General features: G+C 36.7%; 2 protein-coding genes across 2 annotated transcripts; both read left to right on the plus strand.

Moving 5' to 3' along the window:
- Nucleotides 1-300: 300 nt before the first annotated feature.
- On the plus strand, nt 301-2,811 carry LOC143439027 (olfactory receptor 8G50-like). The gene is made up of 2 exons (XM_076924748.1): nt 301-789; nt 1,419-2,811. The coding sequence occupies exons 1-2, from the start codon at nt 778-780 to the stop codon at nt 2,367-2,369; spliced, it is 963 nt and encodes a 320-aa protein (XP_076780863.1). The 5' UTR covers nt 301-777; the 3' UTR covers nt 2,370-2,811.
- Nucleotides 2,812-12,211: 9,400 nt separating this feature from the next.
- LOC143438735 (olfactory receptor 8G3-like) lies at nt 12,212-13,069 on the plus strand. The gene has a single exon (XM_076924455.1). It carries the CDS (start codon nt 12,212-12,214, stop codon nt 13,067-13,069), a length of 858 nt encoding a protein of 285 aa, XP_076780570.1.
- The last annotated feature ends 9,130 nt before the right edge of the window (nt 13,070-22,199 follow it).

A 22,199-nucleotide genomic window follows, 5' to 3' on the forward strand; every position in this document is an offset into this window, starting at 1 on the left:
TTATCCAGGAAACTATCAAAACTCCACGTGCACTAAGATATACTGTTGTAGTTTTCCAAATGTTGTTATATTTAGCTATTATATTTAATGATAGCATCCATGTCTCATTAAAAAGTAGAAATTTACTTTATGATGTAACTTTATTTATTTGTCCTTTGATTGAAAAAATATTCTTCCTCTATTGAATTTTTATGAAATGCGTAACTTCAACAACATATAGATGTAGGGTTTTTTTTTTTTTAAAGATTGATAATTTGCTTATATTTCATGGCATACCTGTACTATGAGAATACTCTTATGGTTAGTAAGTTTTCAAATGGGGAAACTTGAAACTTCCAATATTATTCTTCTCCATCAGGTTGGTTCTGATCCTTCCCAGCCACATTACATTTCTGTGAATATTATATGATTGGTGCATTAATATCGGCAATGGATGTATCTGGGATGTTCATTGGCATGACACTGAACTTTGACAGCAGTTTGGAAAGTATTGCCTTTCACAAGGCTGATCCTCGTGGTTCATTAAGATGGGATGTTTTACCATGGATGTGATGATTTATTTTTTCCAACACTGTTGATAATTTCAAGTGCAATGTTTTATATTTCTTTAATTTATTCCTAATTTTTTAACCTCTTTCAGGAAACTTCAAGTGAAGTTTTATGACTTCTGAGTTTTTTAATGAGCTTTCCTCTCAGTCTATGATGGCCTTTTAAGTAAATCACCATGCTATTTTCTTAAGGATTTCTTAGAATTTTATGTATAAATAATTAATCCACATGAATGTGAAGGTATTTTTATTATCTACTTTCCAATCCAGATCCCCTTTGATTTCAAGTCTTAATCTGATTGCCTTAACTTAAGGTTGTGTTATGTTGATTAAAGTACAGTTCACACTGTTCATTACCTTATGGAGAAAGGTTTTAGATTGTCACAATTAAGTATAGAAACAGTTTTGGATGTCATGGTGGTTTTTTTTTTTTTTTTTTTTTTTGGTTTTTTTTTTGTTTGCTTTTTTTTTTTTTTTTTTTTTTTTTTTTTTTTTTTGCCTTTGTGTGGATGCTGCTCTTGTTGTAACATAGAAAAAAATATATTTCTCTATAGAGTGATGGGGAGAAAGGCAAAGGAGTTATAAATACTTCTTAGCAGACTCCTCTGAATGTGTCTGATGACTCTTTCATTGTCCATGGAATAAGTCCTAACATTCTTATAACAAAAGTTATACTCACAGACACAAGTAACTTATCTTTAACTATAACTGGCATGTGTTAACCAATCAAATGCCTTAGATTCTAAAATTTAAGATTATCCATCGGGAAATTGAAGATGCCTATCAACATGAAACCTTGAATTCTATTGCACACCTCAGTATAAGGTAAAATACTACATAGTGATTTCATTTTTGTCTCTTTCTACATAGAACTCTCAGAAGAAAATGTTACAAGGAAATCTTTCTGAAGTGACTGAGTTCATCCTTGCTGGGTTAACAGATAAACCAGAGCTACAGCTGCCCCTCTTCCTCCTCTTCCTAGGAATCTATGTGGTCACAGTGGTGGGGAATCTGGGCATGATCACCATGATACTATTCAGTTCTCAACTGCACACACCCATGTATTATTTCCTCAGTAGTCTGTCCTTCATTGACCTCTGCCAGTCCACTGTCATTATTCCCAAAATGCTGGTGAACTTTTTGACAGTGAAGAACATCATATCCTATCCTGAATGCATCACACAGCTCTACTTTTTTGTTATTTTTGGCATTGCAGAGTGTCACATGTTAGCTGTGATGGCATATGACCGCTATGTTGCCATCTGTAACCCCTTGCTGTACAATGCTGTGATGTCCTATCAAACCTGTTCCTGGATGATATTTGGAGTATATTGTATGGCTTTGATTTGTTCCACAATTCACATAGTCTGCACACTAAAAGTGCATTTCTGTAAAGCAAATGTAATAAATCATTACTTCTGTGATCTTTTTCCACTACTAGAGCTCTCTTGTTCTGATACTACTATTAATAAAGTAGTATCTTTAGGCTCCAGTGTTTTTAACATCTTTATTCCAACTCTGATTATTATAAGCTCTTACATCTTCATCATTGCCAGCATCCTCCGGATTAAATCCACTGAAGGCAGGTTCAAAGCCTTCAGCACCTGCAGCTCACACATATCAGCTGTTGCTGTCTTCTTTGGTTCCCTTGCATTCATGTACCTGCAGCCATCATCAGTCAGCTCCATGGACCAAGGGAAAGTGTCTTCTGTGTTTTATACCATTGTGGTGCCCATGCTGAACCCCTTGATCTACAGCCTGAGAAATAAGGATGTCAAAGTTGCTCTAAGTAAGTTCCTTGAAAGAAAGTTTTTCTTGTGAATAAAACTCACATTCATATTTAGAGGGCTAGCGAACAGTTGAAAGGGATAAGTAGGGCAACATCATGTGAAATTACTTGCATCACTGTTTATTTTCTAAAGTCATCAAGGGCAGAACTGTTTTAGCCAAGGGGACATATGAAGGACAACATCGATCTGGGATATAGAGAACCATCTGCTTATCATAGCCTGCCTCACATTAGCTAGTTTGTCAATGCTCAATATACTTCTTGTGAGTGATTCTATTTTATGTATGTAGAAAAATGTTCCTTTCATGTGAGAAATATCTATCTTATAGCAGAGAGTAAATACATACAGCCTGAATTCTTGATCATCTCAATATCCTATGTAATCTGCATTTGTAGTGAAATGTATTTCTAAAGATTTCAAACACTGTAATCTCCAATAGTAATGATTTTTAAAATAAAATATGCAAAATATAATGCCTAATTTTTTGTTAATGTGGGTAAATGTAATAAAGGAGTAGACTGATGTCATGAATGGTAACTTAGCTCCTAACCATCCCCAAAACAGAACTAAGGTGGATGAGAAACACATCTCTAAACAGGAATGCACACATATGTGCAATGCTCTGAAGCAGAATGGAAGAACAAAAATTCTTCTATGGGTCTGTGTTTTCTAATATTTCTAGGTATGTGTCCAGCAGATTCAGAAGTGCATTATTTTACTGTTCCATATACCTGAAGTATTTATTTTTATCTAGAAAGAAAAACTCATAAAAGTTTTTTTCTGATTATTGCCATGTTATTCAGAAAATTTAAATATTCTCATATTTTAACAAAAACTATTATCAAAAGAAAAGATTGCTTTAGAGTCAGAGTAGGAGATTTTCAGAAAAAAAAATCCCCATTACTTCCCTTTCCTAATAAATCCCATTGCTACTTTTGAAACTACAATCATAAAATTGATTTTATGTTTCTGGAAGATAATTGTGCATATCAGGCAATCTCAGTAACTCTAAGTAGCCTTTAAAATACATCAGACTTTATGTAATTCCCTCCTGGAAATAGCGGCATCTGTGGAATCATTCTTGTCTCCTCAGAAAGTATCTCCAAAGAAGGTGTTTTCTTATTATCTAGAGCTACTTCCAGTCATAGATGATGATTGTGTTGTTTCTGATTCCTTAAATCTTCAAAGCTTTGAAAATATTATCAATGATAAAGCCTTACACATCCCTCTCTCCATTACCCATCACATTCTCCTAAGAGAAGGAGGAGCCTCCCTTGGGTACCACCCTGAGACATCTAGTCCCAGCACAACTATATACATCCTTACCTGTTGTTGCCTAATCAGGCAGTCCACATAGGTCAAGGGGATACATACAGTGTCTGGCAACAAAGTCCAAAACAGCCCCTGCTCAACTTGTTAGGTGAACCAACATAAAGACCAGCTGCACATTTGCTACAAATGTGTAGAGGTGGGGGCTAAGTTCCTCCTTTGCATGCTCTTTGGTTGATGGTTCAGCCTCTGTGAGCACTCATGGTCCCAGGTTAGTTGACTCTGTTAGTCTTCCTGTGATGTTCTTGACCCCTCTGACTAGGTCATTTCTTCCCCCCAAATTTTCCACAAGACTCTCTAAGCTCTGATTGACATTTGGCTTTGGGTCTCTGGTTCTGTTTCCCTACACTGCTGGGCCAAGTGTTTAGTAGAAGCACCAGTGGGAAATATTTCTTATTCAAAACAATATAAACAGTCATCCTTTTTAAAAACAAATCTCTCTCTCTCTCTCTCTCTCTCTCTCTCTCTCTCTCTCTCTCTCTCTCTCTCTGTGTGTGTGTGTGTGTGTGTGTGTGTGTGTGTGTGTGTGTGTGTGCTCACAAGCATGTTTGTATAAAGGGAAGGACTAGAAGAGAGACTTCTTGCATGTCTGGATAATGCTCCACCTGAAAACTACAGTTACTAAACAAAACCCAAATGCCAGATATGAGAATTCTCTTTATGAGTTCTTGATCACGGAGGCCCCAGAAAACCCCAGAATAATACAGACTCTTGCTATTCTTCCATCTTGCCAAGACAACTAGTTAATAATAACTGATTATTGAAGAAAGCACATATTTTGGTTGCAAGGTGTAGCAAAATCAATATGGTATTGATCTGGATGCTTCTTGCCTGCTGACTAGCTTTCAACATAGCAGAAAATCATATACAGACTGCTTGGGTTGGTTTAGAAGGCAATAACAATCTTTTTTAAAAAAAAATGGATATTTTCTTTTTTTAACATTTTAAATGTTATCCCTCCCCAAAACCCCCTTTCCATCCTCTCTCCTGCTTCTATGAGGGTGTTCCCCCACCCACCCTCCCACCCTCTCCTGCCTCCCCACCCTCAAATTCTCCTACAGTGGGGCATCTAGCTTTCACAGAACCAAGGGTCTCTCCTCTCATTGATACCTGACAGTGTCATCCTCTGCTATATATGCGGCTGGAGCCATGGGTTCAACCATGTGTCCTCCATGTGGTTTAGTCATCAGGAAAATGCAAATCAAAACAACCCTGAGATTCTACCTCATACCAGTCAGAATGGCTAATATCAAACCTCAGGCGACAGCAGATGCTGGTGGGGTTGTTGGTTGGATTGCAAGCTGGTACAAACACCCTGGAAATCAGTACGATGGTTCCTCAGAAAATTGGACATAGTATTACCTGAGGATCCAGCTATACCACTCCTGGGCATTTACCCAAAAGATGCTCTAACATATAACAAGGACACATGCTTCCCTATGTTCATAGCAGCCATATATATAATAGCCAGAAGCTGGAAATAAACCAGATGTCCTTCAACAGAGGAATGAAAATGTGGTACATTTACACAATGGAGTACTACTCAGCTATGAAAAACAATGACTTCATGAAATTCTTAGGCCAATGGATGGAAAGAGAAAACATCATCCTGAGTAAGGTAACCCAATCACAAAAGAACACACATGGTATGTAGTCACTGATAAGTGGATATTAGTCAAAAAGCTTGGAATAGCCAAGATGCAATTCACAGACCACATGGAGCTCAAGAAGTTAGACCAAAGTGTGGGTGCTTTCTTCCTTCTTAGAAATGGGAACAAAATACTCACAGGATCAAATATGTAGAAAAAGTGTAGAGCAGAGACTGAGGGAAAGGCCATTCAAAGACTGTCCCACCTGGGGATCCATCCCATATACAGTCACCAAACCCAGACACTATTATGGATGCCAGGAGCGTGATATAGCTGTCTCCATTGGACTGAGCATGGGTTCCCCAATGGGAACCCATGGTGGAGTTACAGAAAGGACTGAAGGAGCTGAAGGGGTTTGCAACCCCATAGGAAGAACAATAATATCAACAACCAGAGCGCCAAGGGGCAACAACAATCCTAACCAGCTGAGAAAACTAGACTCTATAATAACCAAAAAACAGACCAGATACCACCACTGGTAAAGCGTGGCAAAACTATTATGGGGATAATTAACTGCTTTCTAGTCAGATTTGAAGTTTATTTCACAAGAACAAATGCATACCTCATATCATAAACCCAGGTGATTGTTCAAGGTGACAATACTAAGGAAGGGCTGAGCCTTCAGCCCTTAGAAAGACATGTTTACCACCTCTCAGTGGTTGTGGAAAGGGAGGTAGTACTATGAATGTACAAATGGAAGGCTATACAGTTCCTTCCCCTGGGCATGGCATAGACAATGATGTCATGTCATCACAGCAAATGTGATTGCTTCCAGTGAGTCTATATAAGAATGACTCTATCAACAGTGAACCATGAGGACCCCTGAGACAATCCAGGTGTCACAGAAACCCAAAGACATTGAAACAGATCAATGACTCCTTGCTATGAAGGTTTGCAAGTGACAATGTTGAACAGGGGGAAGAAATATAGGGAGAGACAGCTAAAGTTAAGAGGCATTTGAGGAGTAGTTATGGAAATCTAACACAGTAGAAACTTCTTACATTCACTTCAGTAGTTGGCCCACATATAATGGATTCCACACTTTTGGAGTGTTTATGTTTGTTTGTTTGTTTGTTTGTTTGTTTTGTGTGCTTTTATTTAGTTACAGTTTGGTGTTCTGTTTATTTTGTTTTGGGGCATGGTTTTATTTACTTTTGTTAGGTTGGGGGGGTTGGGTTTTTTAAAAGAAAAATCTTAAAGTTGTGTGCTTGGGGGAGAAGAGAGGATCTGGAAGGATTTAAGAGAAAGGAAGAATATGATCAAAATATATTTGAATTTAGAAATTGTTTTAAATAGATAAAAATATTTTGTTTTAACTTTAAATTTTTCTTTCAACTGTAAAATTCCTATCTCCTTGCTGTAGCTGTTATTAAAGAAAAATATAAATAAACCCTGAAGGTTTATTTGAAAAATAATTTTATAAAGTAGCAAGCATGGACATCTCCAGAAACACTTTGCTTTTCCTGCCCCTGTGTTATTCTTTGTCTGAGGAACAGTCTGGACGTTTTATTCCTCCTTATTAAACACTTGCTTTTCAGCCTGTTCATTCTACAATTGTAATCCAACTTTCTCTTCTAGCAGGCTTTTAGCTATTTTGCCTTTTCGTCACCTGGCCTTCAAATATGTAATGGAAACATCTCTAAAATTTTTCTTTCATTAATGTATTTATTTATTTACTGTACATCCCTACTGCAGCCCCTCTCCTCCTGCCCCACAACATATAGGCCTTAACCCATCCCCCAATCCTTTCTCCTCTGAAAAGAGGGAGGCTCATTTCTCTATCACCCAACTCTAGCACATCAAATCACTGCAAAACTATGTTTATCCTCTCACGCTGAGGCTAAATAGGCAGACTAGTTTGGGGAAAATGATCCACAGGAAGGTATCAAATTCAGGGACAGATCCTGCTCCAGTTGCTGGGGTACCCACATGAAATCCAAGCTGCACATCTGCCATATAATGTATGAGGGGCCTAGGTTCAACCCACGTGTGCTCTTTGGTTGGTGGTTCCGTTTTGGGGACCCACTCAAAGGTCCAGGGTAGTTGATTTTGTTGGTATTCCTATGGCATCCATATTCCCTTTGGGTCCCTGAATCCTTCCCCCAATTCCACAAGACTCTTTGGGGTTCATTGAATGTTTGGCTGTGGGTTTTTGCATCTCTTTCCATTGGCTGCTGGGTTGAGCTCTCAGAGGACAAAATTTTTTATAATAGAAAGACTATTCCCTTCTTTGAAAGCGGAAAGAGTTGATATACTAATGATTTCTTTGCATTGTACCCTTACCATTATATCACAAACAAACCCATATGTGTATATTCATCTACATAAAGATGCACATTGTGTGATAATACACATATATAGGATTTATCAAGGACAGTTGCAAAATTACTCGTGTCAACTTAAATTTTTCACACAGTAAATATATTTGATCACTAAGCATGGTGATGAAGGTGTATAATGTTCTTGTGTAAGATATTTTAATTTTCTGATACACCTGTATATTATTTTCTATAAGAAAATGTGTTGTCATATGAATTTGGCATTTTCAGCAACCATTAGGTGTCACTAAAAGGAAGATTAGATGAAATCATTTTGATACACATTAAAAACACATATACACCATATCGCATTCAGACAAAAGGTGACATGCAGTACTACTGCAATTATTCAGAGATATCAATTATTTTTAATTATATATCAAGTGTGCTATATGGCGCTTCCATCTTCGATCTCATATATGGCTCTTATGAAGGGGCCTTCCTCTTCATTACATGACAGTCAGCCACACGTCTATGGAAGGAAAAAGAGATGCCTCGTGCCTTGATATGTACAACACAGGAATGATGAAGCTCCCTCACATCTCCTTGGGGAGAACCTATTGACATAGACAAACTTAGGAGCAGGAGAACTTGGCAGATGCCATAGTGATCTAGGTAGTGGCATGTCAGACTATGTCTCAGAAATGTTTGTTGTAGAATAGAAGTAGAATAAACATCAGGAATAAACATCTAACAATTTTGCCATATGTCAAAATTTTCATTTTTACAAATCACTCGATTGCACCTATGACTTTTTTATTATCTTCTAGAGATTTACCTTTTATGCATATGAATATGTATCTGCATATCTGCTATATGCATGTCTAGTGTCTGAGACCAAAAGAAGGCATCACATCTCCTGAAACTGCAATTACTGTGAGCCTTAGTGTGTGTGCTACAAACCAAAGGTGAGTGGGTCCTTTGTGAGCAGCAGCTACATGGACAGCTGAGCTATTTCTTCAGTGTTGATACTTAACATTTGGATTTAACACTGGATTTAACAGTTGGATTTAGCACTGCATCTAAGAGAAATGATACTGCCAAATGTGACAAAAATGACATACATAAAGTGCTAACAAAATATACAGGATTTTAGTAGCTATTAAAACATTTTTAGAAAGGTTCGTGTCACCTTAGACTCAGCCTTTATCTTTGTCTTTACTCCTGATGCTTCCCACCCAGAAATGGCTTTTTGATTCCATCCTTTCCCAGAATTCATAAACCTTTCAGTGGCAAGCACAAATGGTTGCTTGCCATGCATTTCTTATCACTCCAGGTTTTAACCAGGCATCCCACTATAGCATCTACCACACCTGCTATAGAGATGATGCTGTGTCTGTATGCAGTGAGCGTCATATATGACTTACATTGTGTTGTTGTTGGGTAGCAACATCCACCCTTTTCTGGCTTTCTTACTTTTCTTCCTTCCTTCTTTCCTTCCCCCTGTCCTTTCTCCCTGCTTCCCTCCATCCCTTCTTTCTTTTCTTCCTTCCTTTTAACATCTGTTCCAAGTAAGGGCACCAGGAGGAAGAGCCTGCTCATTATATATCTGCTATATCTGGATCCCAGTTTCTTCTTAGCTACCTATGACATTGCCAACCTTGCCCGCCCTCACCAGCAACATTGGAGCAGGGAGGAAAGGGTGTCAGCCTGTGTCAGTCAGCATGAGACCCACATAGCAGGGCTGTCACAGGTCATCTGACTTGTCATCTGGGGTTTGTTTGTTTTCTGTACTTAGTTTATTTTAATATATTTTAATATTTAATATATTTTAATATTTTTTATAAAACATATTTTATGCTGTATTTTTCAACCTTGAACTCCTCTCAGATCTGCCTGACCTCCTTACTCATACAACATTAGCTCTGTATATCTCTCATAAAAAAATAATCAAAGCCAAAAACACCCCAATAAAACAAACAAAAAACAGTAAGACAAAATACACCAAAAACAAAACAAAAGCAAGCAATAAATCCTGAAAAGCAGACAAAATACAAAATTGAATTTGATTTGTGTTGACCAACTATTACTGGGCATGAGCCCTGACCTGGAGTGTTGTTGATATACCTATTACTAAAAGTATACCCCTGGTTGTTTTTTCTTTGTCAGACGTTACCAATGGCTAATTGCTTTATTTTTACTAATTACAATTTAAAAGTAAGTGGTAGATTTAACAGTCTGAAGAAATACCCATTTAAAATACAATTAAATTCTACATACAAAAATTTAAGAATTCCAAAGTTATGTTCAATTACCAAAATGTATTGCAACCATTATCTTAAACTGTATGCTAGTGAGTAAAGACTAGAACACTAAATGTAAATTTACATTAACAAATAATTTAGTATGAAAATAGTCTGTAACAAAACATTCACCTCATCCATCCATATTGATTTTTAAATATAGAAAATACCTATTCTAGTCTCTGCTTATTAGTTTTGTCAAGAACTCCTTTTATGGATTTGATAATGTCTGAATATTTTAATGTGGAAGCAAAATAAAATATGCCTGTGTTTATTCTAACAATCACCATTTATTAAAACATTATAGTATTTTAAATGCAGTTAGGGAAATAAAGTCAAATGAGGTAAATAATAACATATGGCTTCTCCAGTTTTCTGTTTTCCCTTTCTGACAGATCACATAAGCTAATTCTTTGTATTTATATCTTACAATTTATATCTTACAATAAAATACAAATCTTTGTATTTATATCTTTCATGAAATTTTGAAATTTTTAAGTGCCTTGCCTTAAAAAGTCTAGAACACTTCCTTGTTTTAAATTCAGAGTTTAACAAAAAGAACAAATAACTTTAGATGATATTAAATACATGGCAATCAGTGAGGGATGGGAATTTCGCATTGTTGACAGTTTTCCTCACAGTTAATACCTTTGGGATAGAATTCTTCTGAGAGGTCATTATTCATTTTTTGTTTTGTTTTAAATGAGGCTGTGATTATCTTTAACATATGGAAATGTCATATCAACCAACATTTGCAGAGGAACAAATGACTGAGGCAAGAGCTTAATCAGATGTCAAGATTCTTGGAGAGATCTCCTCCTCACATTATCAAACACAATTTTCAACCCAGCGAAATGAAGAATAAAAACCTCTAACAAATGAACTTCCTGGGAAGTAGGGGTAAGCATGAACTGTCATCCTTGTCCTTTAAAACCTTAAAGTCTTCTGCTGCAGTATCTCTCCTGGTGCACACAAATGTGCATCACTGTTGATCTATCCATACCCATGCTCATTCTAGAGACCTCAGTCTCAGGTAAAAAGCCCTCCTCCCCCATGTGCTCAGCAGTACAGACTCATATCAGTTATGTGATTGGTCAGCCATTTTTAACTCTATCAGTGTAAAGCTGGTGTCCCATCCTTTCATAAAATTCTCAAGGATTTCTTTTAACTGAGTATTACATCTCTGTGAACAATTTTGTTGAGCACAGTTTTTGACACATGCTATATACCAATCACTCTTCAGATCTGCAATGTGGAGCAATAGAAAAGAAGCTGACTAACTTATGCAGGACATCCTAGAGAGAAACTCAACACATTTCAAAGTAAACAGTGTCTGCATACATGAAGCTCATACTGTGACGATCCAGAAATTGTGTGCCAATTCATTTAATTTTTATGTGTTGCGTATTTGAATTACTGCTTTCTATGTGAACTGAGGGATAGAATAACTTTTCCTGTGGTCATACAGTAAATAAGATTTTTGAGAAAAGATTTGAAATTAAACTTTCTAATCTAATGATATGAGCATTATCAAGTCACAAATTCCTGAAGTTGGAAGAGATCTTATAGGTGATTTAACATGTCTAATGCTGCATTATTGAGTAATAGCCAAATAATGGTTATACAAAAAATAAAAGCACTCTGACATTGTTGGCTTTAAGAAAATTAAATTGTGTCTGACTGCTGGGAAGCCTTTTGGGTCCAGAAGCAACATACTTCTGTCCATGATGTCAAGTCATTGGGTTTACCTTAAGCTTTTGGAGACAAATATAGTGAGAACAAATGTTTTTAAATAGGCCAATAAGTTGAATGTTAAGATACACATATCATGTGATATGTGGATTTTGACTATGTTGACAACTTACTCTCTATTATTTTAGACGTTCCTCAGCTAACAAGAGTTGTTGATTTATTTTCTGAAACTATCTGGTTTTCATGTCATTTCAAAGTATTCCATTCTGGTTTGAAAATAAGTAGTACAGATGTTGCTTGAATGTTAAGACTTTCATTTTTCCTGTGTTCTAGAATTTACGTGTATATTTTTGAAATATAAAAGTAAGTGTGCATTGGGTGTGCATGAAAGTTGCATCATAGCAATAGCTGTAGTGGGTTGAAAAAAATTCCAACTGAATTTTGCAAAAGCTCTCATTCACAGGCCACTATCCATAAACATGTTGAGGGTACATATAAACTACACAATCACAGAATCTGACCAGTAAATCTTGTGCTTGTCTTCCTAAACTCCTCTCCAACAAGTAGTACTCTGAGCTCTACCAATTCAATAATGAAGTCCAGTTAGTGTGAGTCACACTCACAGCACTGGGGAATCTGGGCATGATCATCCTGATCCTGCTCAGCTCCCACCTGCACACCCCCATGTACTTCTTCCTCAGCAGTCTGTCCTTCATTGACCTCTGCCATTCCACTGTCATCACCCCCAAAATGCTGGTCAACTTTTTGACAGAGGAGAATATCATCTCCTACCCTGAATGTATGACCCAGCTCTACTTTTTCTCTCTTTTTGCTATTGCAGAGTGTCACATGTTGGCTGTAATGGCATATGACCGCTATGTTGCCATCTGTAACCCTCTACTGTACAATGTTGTCATGTCCCATCATCTCTGCTTCTGGCTCACAGTGGGAGTTTACGCTTTGGGTATTATTGGATCATCAGTTCATACAGGCTTTATGTTAAGATTAAATTTTTGCAAGATCAATGTGATTAACCATTATTTTTGTGATCTTTTCCCACTCTTGGAGCTATCATGCTCTAGTATATACATCAATGAACTCTTGATTCTTTTCCTGAGTGCATTAAATATCCTGACACCTGCCTTGACCATCCTTATGTCCTACATCTTCATCATTGCCAGCATCCTCCGTATTCGCTCCACTGAGGGCAGGTCCAAAGCCTTCAGCACCTGCAGTTCCCACATCTCTGCTGTTGCTATCTTCTATGGCTCTGCTGCATTTACATACTTACAGCCATCATCAGTGAGTTCAATGGACCAAGGGAAAGTGTCCTCTGTGTTTTACACTACTGTTGTGCCCATGCTGAACCCCTTGATCTACAGCCTAAGGAATAAGGATGTCAAAGCTGCTGTAAAAAAATTCTTAACAGATGAACATGGCAGACTCATGAATGGAGTTGTTGTCATATTAGAAAAAGGTGTTTATTTTGCTTGTGTATAAGATTTGTTAGCCCAACTTTGTAAATTTCTAGAATATTAGTGATGTTTTTCTATACAATTTTTCCTAGAATTTTCCTCACGTATATCACCTGAGCATACATTGCAAGGTCCAAAGAGTCTATAAAAAATTCTTGAGGCATATGGTGTCCTAGTTCTATTTTCTAATAGTTATGCCAATGACAGTAGTGGTGGTGATGAGCTCACTTAGGAGGACGGTGATAACAATAGCCATTACATTCATCCTTGAGATTATTACAAAATAAAATCTGCACCCAAAACTTCAAATGAATACTTTACATAATAACCCCAGTTCCTCTCAGAGCAAGTCTTAGTGTTATTCAACAAGTACAAATGAAAAAATTCATGTTAGTGTCTTTAACAGAAGTGATTGAGTGTAGAGTTGGCATTCTGGTCCATGACACTACTCAAAATGATGTTTGGTTTGGGTAACTGTGAGTATATATAAGCCTACTGAAAATCTCTTCTGTACAAATTGAGTGTCCACTGTAACCTATATAATTTCTGCATATGATTTAATAACTATAATATTTTCATTTTTATGTCTATTGGTATAATAATAATAACAAAATACTTCACTCCAGACTCATCAAAAAAATCATGACTTCCATTGTACTATCTGTAGTACAATGCTTCATGATGCTGAATGTTCAGTCAGCCCTGCTTTCTCTTTTTTGGGAGAAGTATATTGGTTGTCCATTAGCTCAAGGTTAGGACTCATTATGTAAACTGGGTGTGATTGACTATAATCTGTGATTTTATTTCTTCCCTACTTTATTATTTTATTTTTATTCCTTCCCTATTAATCTCATCATCTAGTACCTATTTCATACTGCATACACACACACATACACACACACACATGCACACATACACATACACACACTCACATACAGAGGGAGAGACAGAGAGAGAGAGGAGAGAGAGAGAGAGAGAGAGAGAGAGAGAGAGAGAGAGAGAGAGAGAGAGAGAGATACAACTAGCATGCTTAGCTACACTCTGGTAACTCTTAGCTCTGACAGTGTGATCATAGAACCATCCACATTTACTTCACTGAGGGCAATCCAAGCCCTCAGCAAATGCATCACCCACATGATGATCTCTTTTTGTTGTAATATTCATGTACCTAAGACCATGGTCAGTCAGTTTCGGGAGCCAAAGGAATGTGTTGCTGTATTTTATTCTCTCTTTGTGTTCATCTGAATTCCCTGAATGGCTCCAGTGTTGCCTAAAAAAATGATAGAAATAATATGGTTAACAAAAACTGTTAAAGAAGATGATCTGGTAAACCTGTTAATGATTATTATATTGTTTAAGTAATCTACTGCATATTGGTGCATATGTCAACATTGTCTCTCATTTTCATTATTTTGTCTTCTTATGAAAGTTGATGTCATTTTTTAATGTGGACCTTTGAGTCATCTGTAACATAGAGGCACATATTAGAATAAATACTAAAATTACACCAGGCATCTAATCCCAATCCATTCATTTTGCCTGTCTTTTTCTACCAACTGATATAAATTTATGCAACTTGTCAACCATAATGAAAATCACATGAACAAAAAGTAAATACTAAACTTCCTTATTATATGCAGTCACTGATAGCACAGATCAGAGGTGGATCATGGATATTTTCAACATTAATTAAAAGTAATTATATCCAAATAGCTGGTCCCCAACCACTGCCCCCTGACAGAGTCCCCCCTCCCATCATCCTTTCTCTTCTCCTCTAAGAGATTTCTCTCACCCCAACCCCCATGCCATTCCATCTTCTGATATCTTATTCAATTTCTTTTTTAAGTGATTTGTCATATATGTCATTCACTTGCTTGGTGACTTATACCAAGATATTTTGTACTATTTGTGGCTTCTGTAGAGGTGTTATTTCCATAATTTCACTCTTGACCTGTTTATCATTGTATAAAGGAGGGTTATTGACTTCTTTAAGTTTATTTTGTATCCAGCCATTTTGCTGAAAATATTTATCAACTATGGGAGTTCTCTGGTAGAAATTTCGGGACTGTGTATACATACATATCTGATCATATCATTCTCTAATAGCAATACTTTGACTTCTTCCTTTCCAATTTGTATTCCATTGATCTCCTTTAGTTGTCTTACTGCTCTAGCTAAAACTTGAAGTACTATTTTGAATAGATAGGGAGAAAGTTGGCAGCCTTGTCTTGTCCTTGATTTTAGTGTAACTGCTTTATATTTCTCTTCATTTAATTTGATATTGGCTATTATCTTACTATATATTGCTTTTATTATGTTTAGATATGTACATTATATTTTTAATCCTTCCAAGACCTTTAACATGAAGGGGTGTTAGATTTTGTTAAAGGCATTTTCAGCATCTAATGAGAGGATCACAGGTTTATTTTTCTTCTACATTGATTATATGGTGGATCACTTTGATGGACTTTATGTAGATGGAATATATATATCCTACTGATTTCTATTTGTTGTCTTTGCCAAACATATGTGAATACGCTCAGAACAAAACAAAGTGAAGAAGAAAACTTAAACAAGATGAAGATAGTTGAGTGGAGTGCATATGTGTACTGTTCAGATCAAATGTGACTGCTAAAATAAGTTATAGCATGGGAATAATTTTGAAAATCTTTGAAAATATGAACTAAAAATAGGATAAGCAAAAATGCATGCACAAATATACAGTGTGATTAATAAAACTTAAGAACACATCAGAACTCCGATGGTATGACTTTCCAGTCTCAAAATTTATAAGAAGAGAAAACACAGTTTTTCTTGTGTCTGATATATTTACAAATAAGTTAAAAATTGTCATGCTACCTCCACAGTGAGTAAAGTAATGAGGGAGGGGTTGGCTGGAGGTAAAAAATATAAGGAAAGTAACAAGAGTGTTTAATTATTCAGTGTGATTATTCATTTGTCTTGGGTATTCAGATTAGGTCATTGGGGATATTATCCCAAAAGAAACCAGTTCCACTAACACTCTCTGGTTTAGAAACATTATAACTTCATTATTTTAAGGTCAGATTAACAGCAGAACATCAATCTACATCATAGATTCAAGAAAAGAAGATGAACATCTTGTCTATATGCTAGGACACTTTCTGCACAATAGATTCTTGGTTTAGAAACATGTTCTTTTTGATGAGAAACTTTAAGAACATCTGTCTGCTCACATTAGATGTGTTTCCTGGTGGCTGGTATACATATAAATCTCTAGTTGCTTCTATTATTTTGTGGAATACATTTCTGTCTTCTATTTGTCTTCTTGTATGTTGATCAGATGATTTTGTAAAACAAAAGAGGGAAAATGACAGAGGAGCTGGTTAGTCAACAAAAGGATGGACTGGGTATTAGGACTATCCTGTACCTCACTGGTACAAATTGGCATAATTATGTTCTAATTGTATTTTGAGAGAAAAGTTTCATTTTAACAAGAAGGGTGATGTGTAGGAGGAGCTAAGGTAGGAGGAGTACTGAGAGGAAGAAAAGGAGCAAGAAGAGGAGAAGAAAGAGAGGAGAAGCTAGGTGAAGAAAGAGAGAAAGAAGGGGGAGACAAGGAGGCAGAGGTTCAAGTATCTCCACTAGTCAAAGATAGTTGTTATATCTAGGTTGGTCAGTGGGTTACACCTCTGATTGAACAATTCCAAACTTATAAAGCCTATGATTAACATTATTTTTAAAAAATGTATAAATGCAAAAAGGAAAAGGGGGCTTGGGATAGGGGTTTCCTAAGGGGAGTGGGGGGGGGGATGGGGAAAGGGGATGCCATCTGAAGTGTAAATAAAATATCTAATAAAAAAAGAAAAATAAATAAATAAAACTCACTTAGAAGTAAAAAAAATAAAAAATAAATCTCTAGTTGCTTCTATTATTTTGTGGAATACATTTCTGTATTCTATTTGTCTTCTTGTATGTTGATCAGATGATTTTGTAAAACAAAAGAGGGAAAATCACAGAATCATAGCATAAAGGGCAACCTCTTTTTTTTTTTTTTTATGAGGTATCTGTGTTGCTGTGGTTGGTCTCTAACTTCTGAAATTAAGCAGTCTTCCTATTTCAACCACATGGTGCTAAAGCTGGTGGGCATTATGAATGTCTGTATTCACTGATCTATTTTTAAAGAAACAACGAGAAAACAATAAATGGGAGAAGTATTGATTGTGTACATGCTCATGAGTATCCCTGTGTGTGTGTGTCTGTGTGTGTTCTGTGTGTGTGTGTGTGAGAGAGAGAGAGAGACAGAGAGACAGAGAGACAGAGAGAGACAGAGACAGAGAGAGACAGAGAGAGACAGACAGAGAGAGAAAGATTGTCAGAATGGCTTGAGGGACAATGAGTACCATCACAGAAATAGCCTCCTATTATTACGTATCATAGATACTAGAAATTATCCTGTATTATACCATCCATACTGCCAATTTTCCTCATCCTACCATTTCTTTTAATGAGTATATGTTTATTTAGTGACATGACATGTATCATTGATACATAAATATAAGTGAATATCATGCAGGTACATCTATGATATTAACAAAAGCCGCTGTGAAAGTTTAGAATTTACAATTTATGGAAACAAAGACAAATTTTTTTCTCCCCCCAAACACTTTATTTATCAGTATTTGTATATACGTACATACTTATACATGTATACATATATACATACATATATGAACAATAATTAAATAAGATATATTTGAAAAGTATTGGGGGTTGGGAAGAGTGGGAGGAAGGAGAGAAAGAAAAAAATTATGTAAATACAGTGCTCATATATGAAATTCTCAAAAAGACATCCATTTTTTAAAAAATGTTCAACAGATTAACTTGCATTTTACAATATAAAAATAAATATGACCTATAATTATGTTGAAGGACATTTTAATTCACTACAAACTTTGAAATTTAAAATGAAATCAATAAAAATTATTTTACCCAGCATACTAACAAAAACCACAATAACATTTTATAATTCAAAGTATTTCTGAGAACAAGAAAATGGATTGTCAGAAGCTAAGTCAGCAGAGCCAGGGGGACACTGTGTGTTATTTCTTTTCTTTTCATTTCTTTTTCTTATTATTATCAAATCATAATTTTTACTTTTTAACACAGGGGTTATAAACACAAAAATGCAGGATGTGGGGAAGGGGATGACACAGGAGCATAGATGTTGAGGGGGAGTACAGATATTTTTCAGAACAGGGTATCAGCTGGGTGAAGGTTCAGGGTTCAGGTCACTATGACTCTGCCTATGCTTCACTTGTCCTTATCTAAGTTGGTACTATCCACCAAGGCTGCCTGTTTACAAGGTCTATAAACTACTCAAGCTGGTAGATTTCCACAAAAGCTGCCTGTTTACAATAGTTTATAGACATCTGTTTCGGTGTTTTCCCATAGAGACCCAAGACTTTGTGTTAGCAGGCATGTATGTCAGGCCTATTGCTGATATTAGGCTTATGGCTGATTTTTTGGCCTTCAGTGTATAAGCAGGGCTGCCCCTGACATCTCCTCCCTTCTCCAAATATAGAAGGGCTGTGGCGATTCTAATCTTGCCAAGGCAGGGATAGAGGCCTGACCTCCAGTAATTAAAGGGGACCTTGTAATGGCTCCAGTCCTCCTGTCGTTGTCCAGTGAGGCATGAGGGCCATACCCATCCTTTTTCCTGAAGAGGGGATACTTTTGACATCAACCCCTATGCAGTCAGGCTTGTCCCTCAGGGAACCCAGAAACATATTTTTAACTTTTATTTATATTCCCTTGCAGTGCTTAGCCTGGCAGCCTACGCAAGAATTCAGATCACCAGACAGAGGGGGTTCTGGGTGGCCCCTTACTGCTTGGTCTAGGGGCAGAAGTCCCCTCTTTTAGGTTGGGTGGAGATGGGTCTTGGGAGCACCCTGGATAGAGTAACATCCTCATCTAGAGTCTTGTGGTCCTCCATAGCTAACTTATGATAATGTATCTGAATAGATTTTGCTATCAGATTATCTATCTGTTGTTTCACAAAGTTAGTCAGCCTATTTAAGGCCCAGGGACCAAAGGAAATAAGCAAAAATAACCTAATTAATGGTCCCAAGATGGAAGGAAGTAGGGTTAGCAATCATGAAGAGGTTGAAGACCAATTTTTGTACAAGCTCTCATTTTTTTTCTTTCTCTCTCTGTCTTTTCTCAAGACCTTCTCTGGCCTTTTTCATGCTCTCTTTAATCACCCCTGTTTTGTCTATGTAAAAGCAGCATTCTTCTTTAAGGGCTGTACACAGTCTAGAGCTGTACACAATCTTTTCTATTGTAAAAGAGAAAATCAAGTCCAATAAAGTCCTTTGCAATTTGGGGACATTGCATCAGACAGTGAAACGAGGGATTTCTTCAGATTAGTGATGTCAGTCTATAGCTGTTTGATGTCCTTGTCAAAGGCCCATTGGAGGTCTGAGTAGTATAAGTCCAGAAGCCAGCATCAGGATTAGAACTCCTAACAGCAGACATCACCAGTGATTAATTTTTTTATCTGGAAAGGAAAAAAGAAGGGAATTCTCAGGGAAATTTCTCTTCCCTGGATGTCAATTGTTATTCATCTTATTTATAATTGGGCCTGGTTTTGTGGGGGTATCTATTTAGTTCATTAACCTTTTTGGTGGCCATTTAGCTGTGCCTTCTGTGGTATCAAACATGCATATCAATCCTCAGCCCCATGTAGGAACTGGGTCCTGGCCATTCCATTTAAGATTAAAAGGGTCCTTCCACATAGTTGTGACTTAGTTATTATTGGTCTCAACGATGCCAGAGGCAATCAGCAGCAGATTTGCCATGAGCTTTCAGTTTTAGAAAGTTAAGAGTAAACAAGGCATGCCCCATCCACCCTCAGAGAGTCATGAAGACACTATTTAAAGAAATATAATTCTTTATTAATAATTTCTCTTATCAAAGGACTATTATAAAACAGCCAACAATTAATCAATCTATATCAATCTATACAATATATAAATTAATGAGAGCTTCTACTTTTGTAAAATTACTCCTCTTTTGTCAATTAATTGTTGAGAGAAATTAGGGTTTGCATCTCTCTTGAGAATATTAAACAGAGACATAAATTCTTTTGTGAAGAACTTAAAATAAGATCTTAGCCAATAAGCATCTCCTGGAAACCTTTGAAAATCATTTGAAATAAGTAAACTATCTTTTTTTTTCCAGACCCATTATCTGGGTTTTTTTTTTGATATTTTACATATTTACCTTTCACTGTTATCTCCACTTCCCTTCTCCTCCAAGACCCCTTATCCCATGCCCCCTCTTCCAATTTTTACGAGGGTGTGCTCCCACCATTCTCCCAATCCCGCCTCCTTGCTCTTGAATTCCCCAACACTATGGATCCAATCTTTCAGGGAACATGGCCCTCCACTTCCACTGTTGCCTAACAAGGCCACGCTCAGTTACCTATACAAGTGGAGCCATGAGTCCCTCCCTTTCTGTTCTCAGGCTGGAGCTCTGGTTGAGTATTTTGCTCACCCTGGGAGCTCTGGTTGAGTATTTTGCTACTCCTTCAAAAAAAAAAAAACCCACACTTTGGTCTTCCTTCCTCCTCTTGAGTTTCATTCGGTCTATGCATTGTGTCTTAGGTATTGTGAGCTTTTGGGCTAATATCCACTTATCAGTGATTGCATGCCATGTATGTTCTTTTATTATTGGGGTATCTCACTCAGGATGATATTCTCAAGCTCCATCCTTTTGCCTAAGAATTTCATGAACTCATTGTTTTTAATAGCTGAGTAGTATTCCATTGTGTAAATATACCATATTTCCTGTATCCATTCCTCTGTTGAAGGACATCAGGGTTCTTTCCAACTTCTGGATAGTATAAATAAGGCTGCTATGAACATAGTGGAGCATGTGTCCCTGTTGTATTTTGAAACATCTTTTGGGTATATGCCAAGGAGTGGTATAGCTGGGTCCTCAGATAATACTATGTTCAATTTTCTAAGATACCACCAGACTGATTTCCATAGTGGTTGTACCAGCTAACAATCTCACCAACAATGGAGGAGTGTTCTTCTTTGTCCACATTCTCGCCAGCATCTGCTGTCACCTGTGTTTTCAATCTTAGCCATTCTGACTGATGTGAGGTGGAATCTCAATGTTGTTCTCATTTGCATTTCTCTGATGACTAGGAATGTTGAACACTTCTTTTGGTGCTTCTCAACCATTCAAGATTCCTCAATTGAGAATTTGTTTATATAGTGAATTACATTGATGGACTTCTGTATATTGAACCAACTGTGCATTCCTGGGATAAAGCCTACTTGTTCATGATGGATGATGGTTTTGATGTGTTCTTAGATTCAGTTTTTGAGAATTTTAGTGAGTATTTTTGCATCGATATTCATTAGAGAAATTGGTCTGAAGTTCTCTTTCTTTGTTGGGTCTTTGTGTGGTTTAGGTATGAGCATGATTGTGGCTTCATAGAATGAATTGGGCAGTGTTCCTTCTATTTCTACTTTGTGGAACAGTTTGAAAAGAATTGGTATTAGATCTTCCTTGAAGGTCTGATAGAATTCTGCACTGAAACCATCTGGTCCCAGACTTTTTTTTTTGGTGACTAGATTTTTAATGACTGCTTCTATTTCTTTCAGGATTATGGGACTGTTTAGATGGTTTATCTGCTCCTAATTTAACATTGGTAACTGGTATTTGTCTAGAAAATTGTCCATTTCACCCAGATTTTCCAATTTTGTTGAGTATAGGCATTTGTAGTAGGATCTGATGATTTTTGGGATTTCCTCAGTTTCTGTTAGTATGTCCCCCGTTTCAGTTCTGATTTTATTAATCTGAATACTGTCTCTCTGCCCTCTGATTAGTCTGGCTAAGGGTTTATCTATCTTGTTGATTTTCTCAACCAACCAACTCCTAGTTTTATTGATTCTTTGTATAGTTTTGTTGTTGTTGTTGTTGTTGTTGTTGTTGTTGTTGTTGTTGTTACTATTTAGTTGGTTTCAGTCCCGAGTTTAATTATTTCCTCCTGTCTACTCCTCTTGGGTATATTTGCTTCATTTTGTTCTAGAGCTTTCAGGTGTGTTGTCAAACTGCTAGTGTATACCCTCCCTAGTTTCTTTCTGTAAGCACTTAGAGCT

Source organism: Arvicanthis niloticus, chromosome 26 (assembly GCF_011762505.2).
Source record: "Arvicanthis niloticus isolate mArvNil1 chromosome 26, mArvNil1.pat.X, whole genome shotgun sequence".
Classification (NCBI taxonomy): Eukaryota; Metazoa; Chordata; class Mammalia; order Rodentia; family Muridae; genus Arvicanthis; species Arvicanthis niloticus.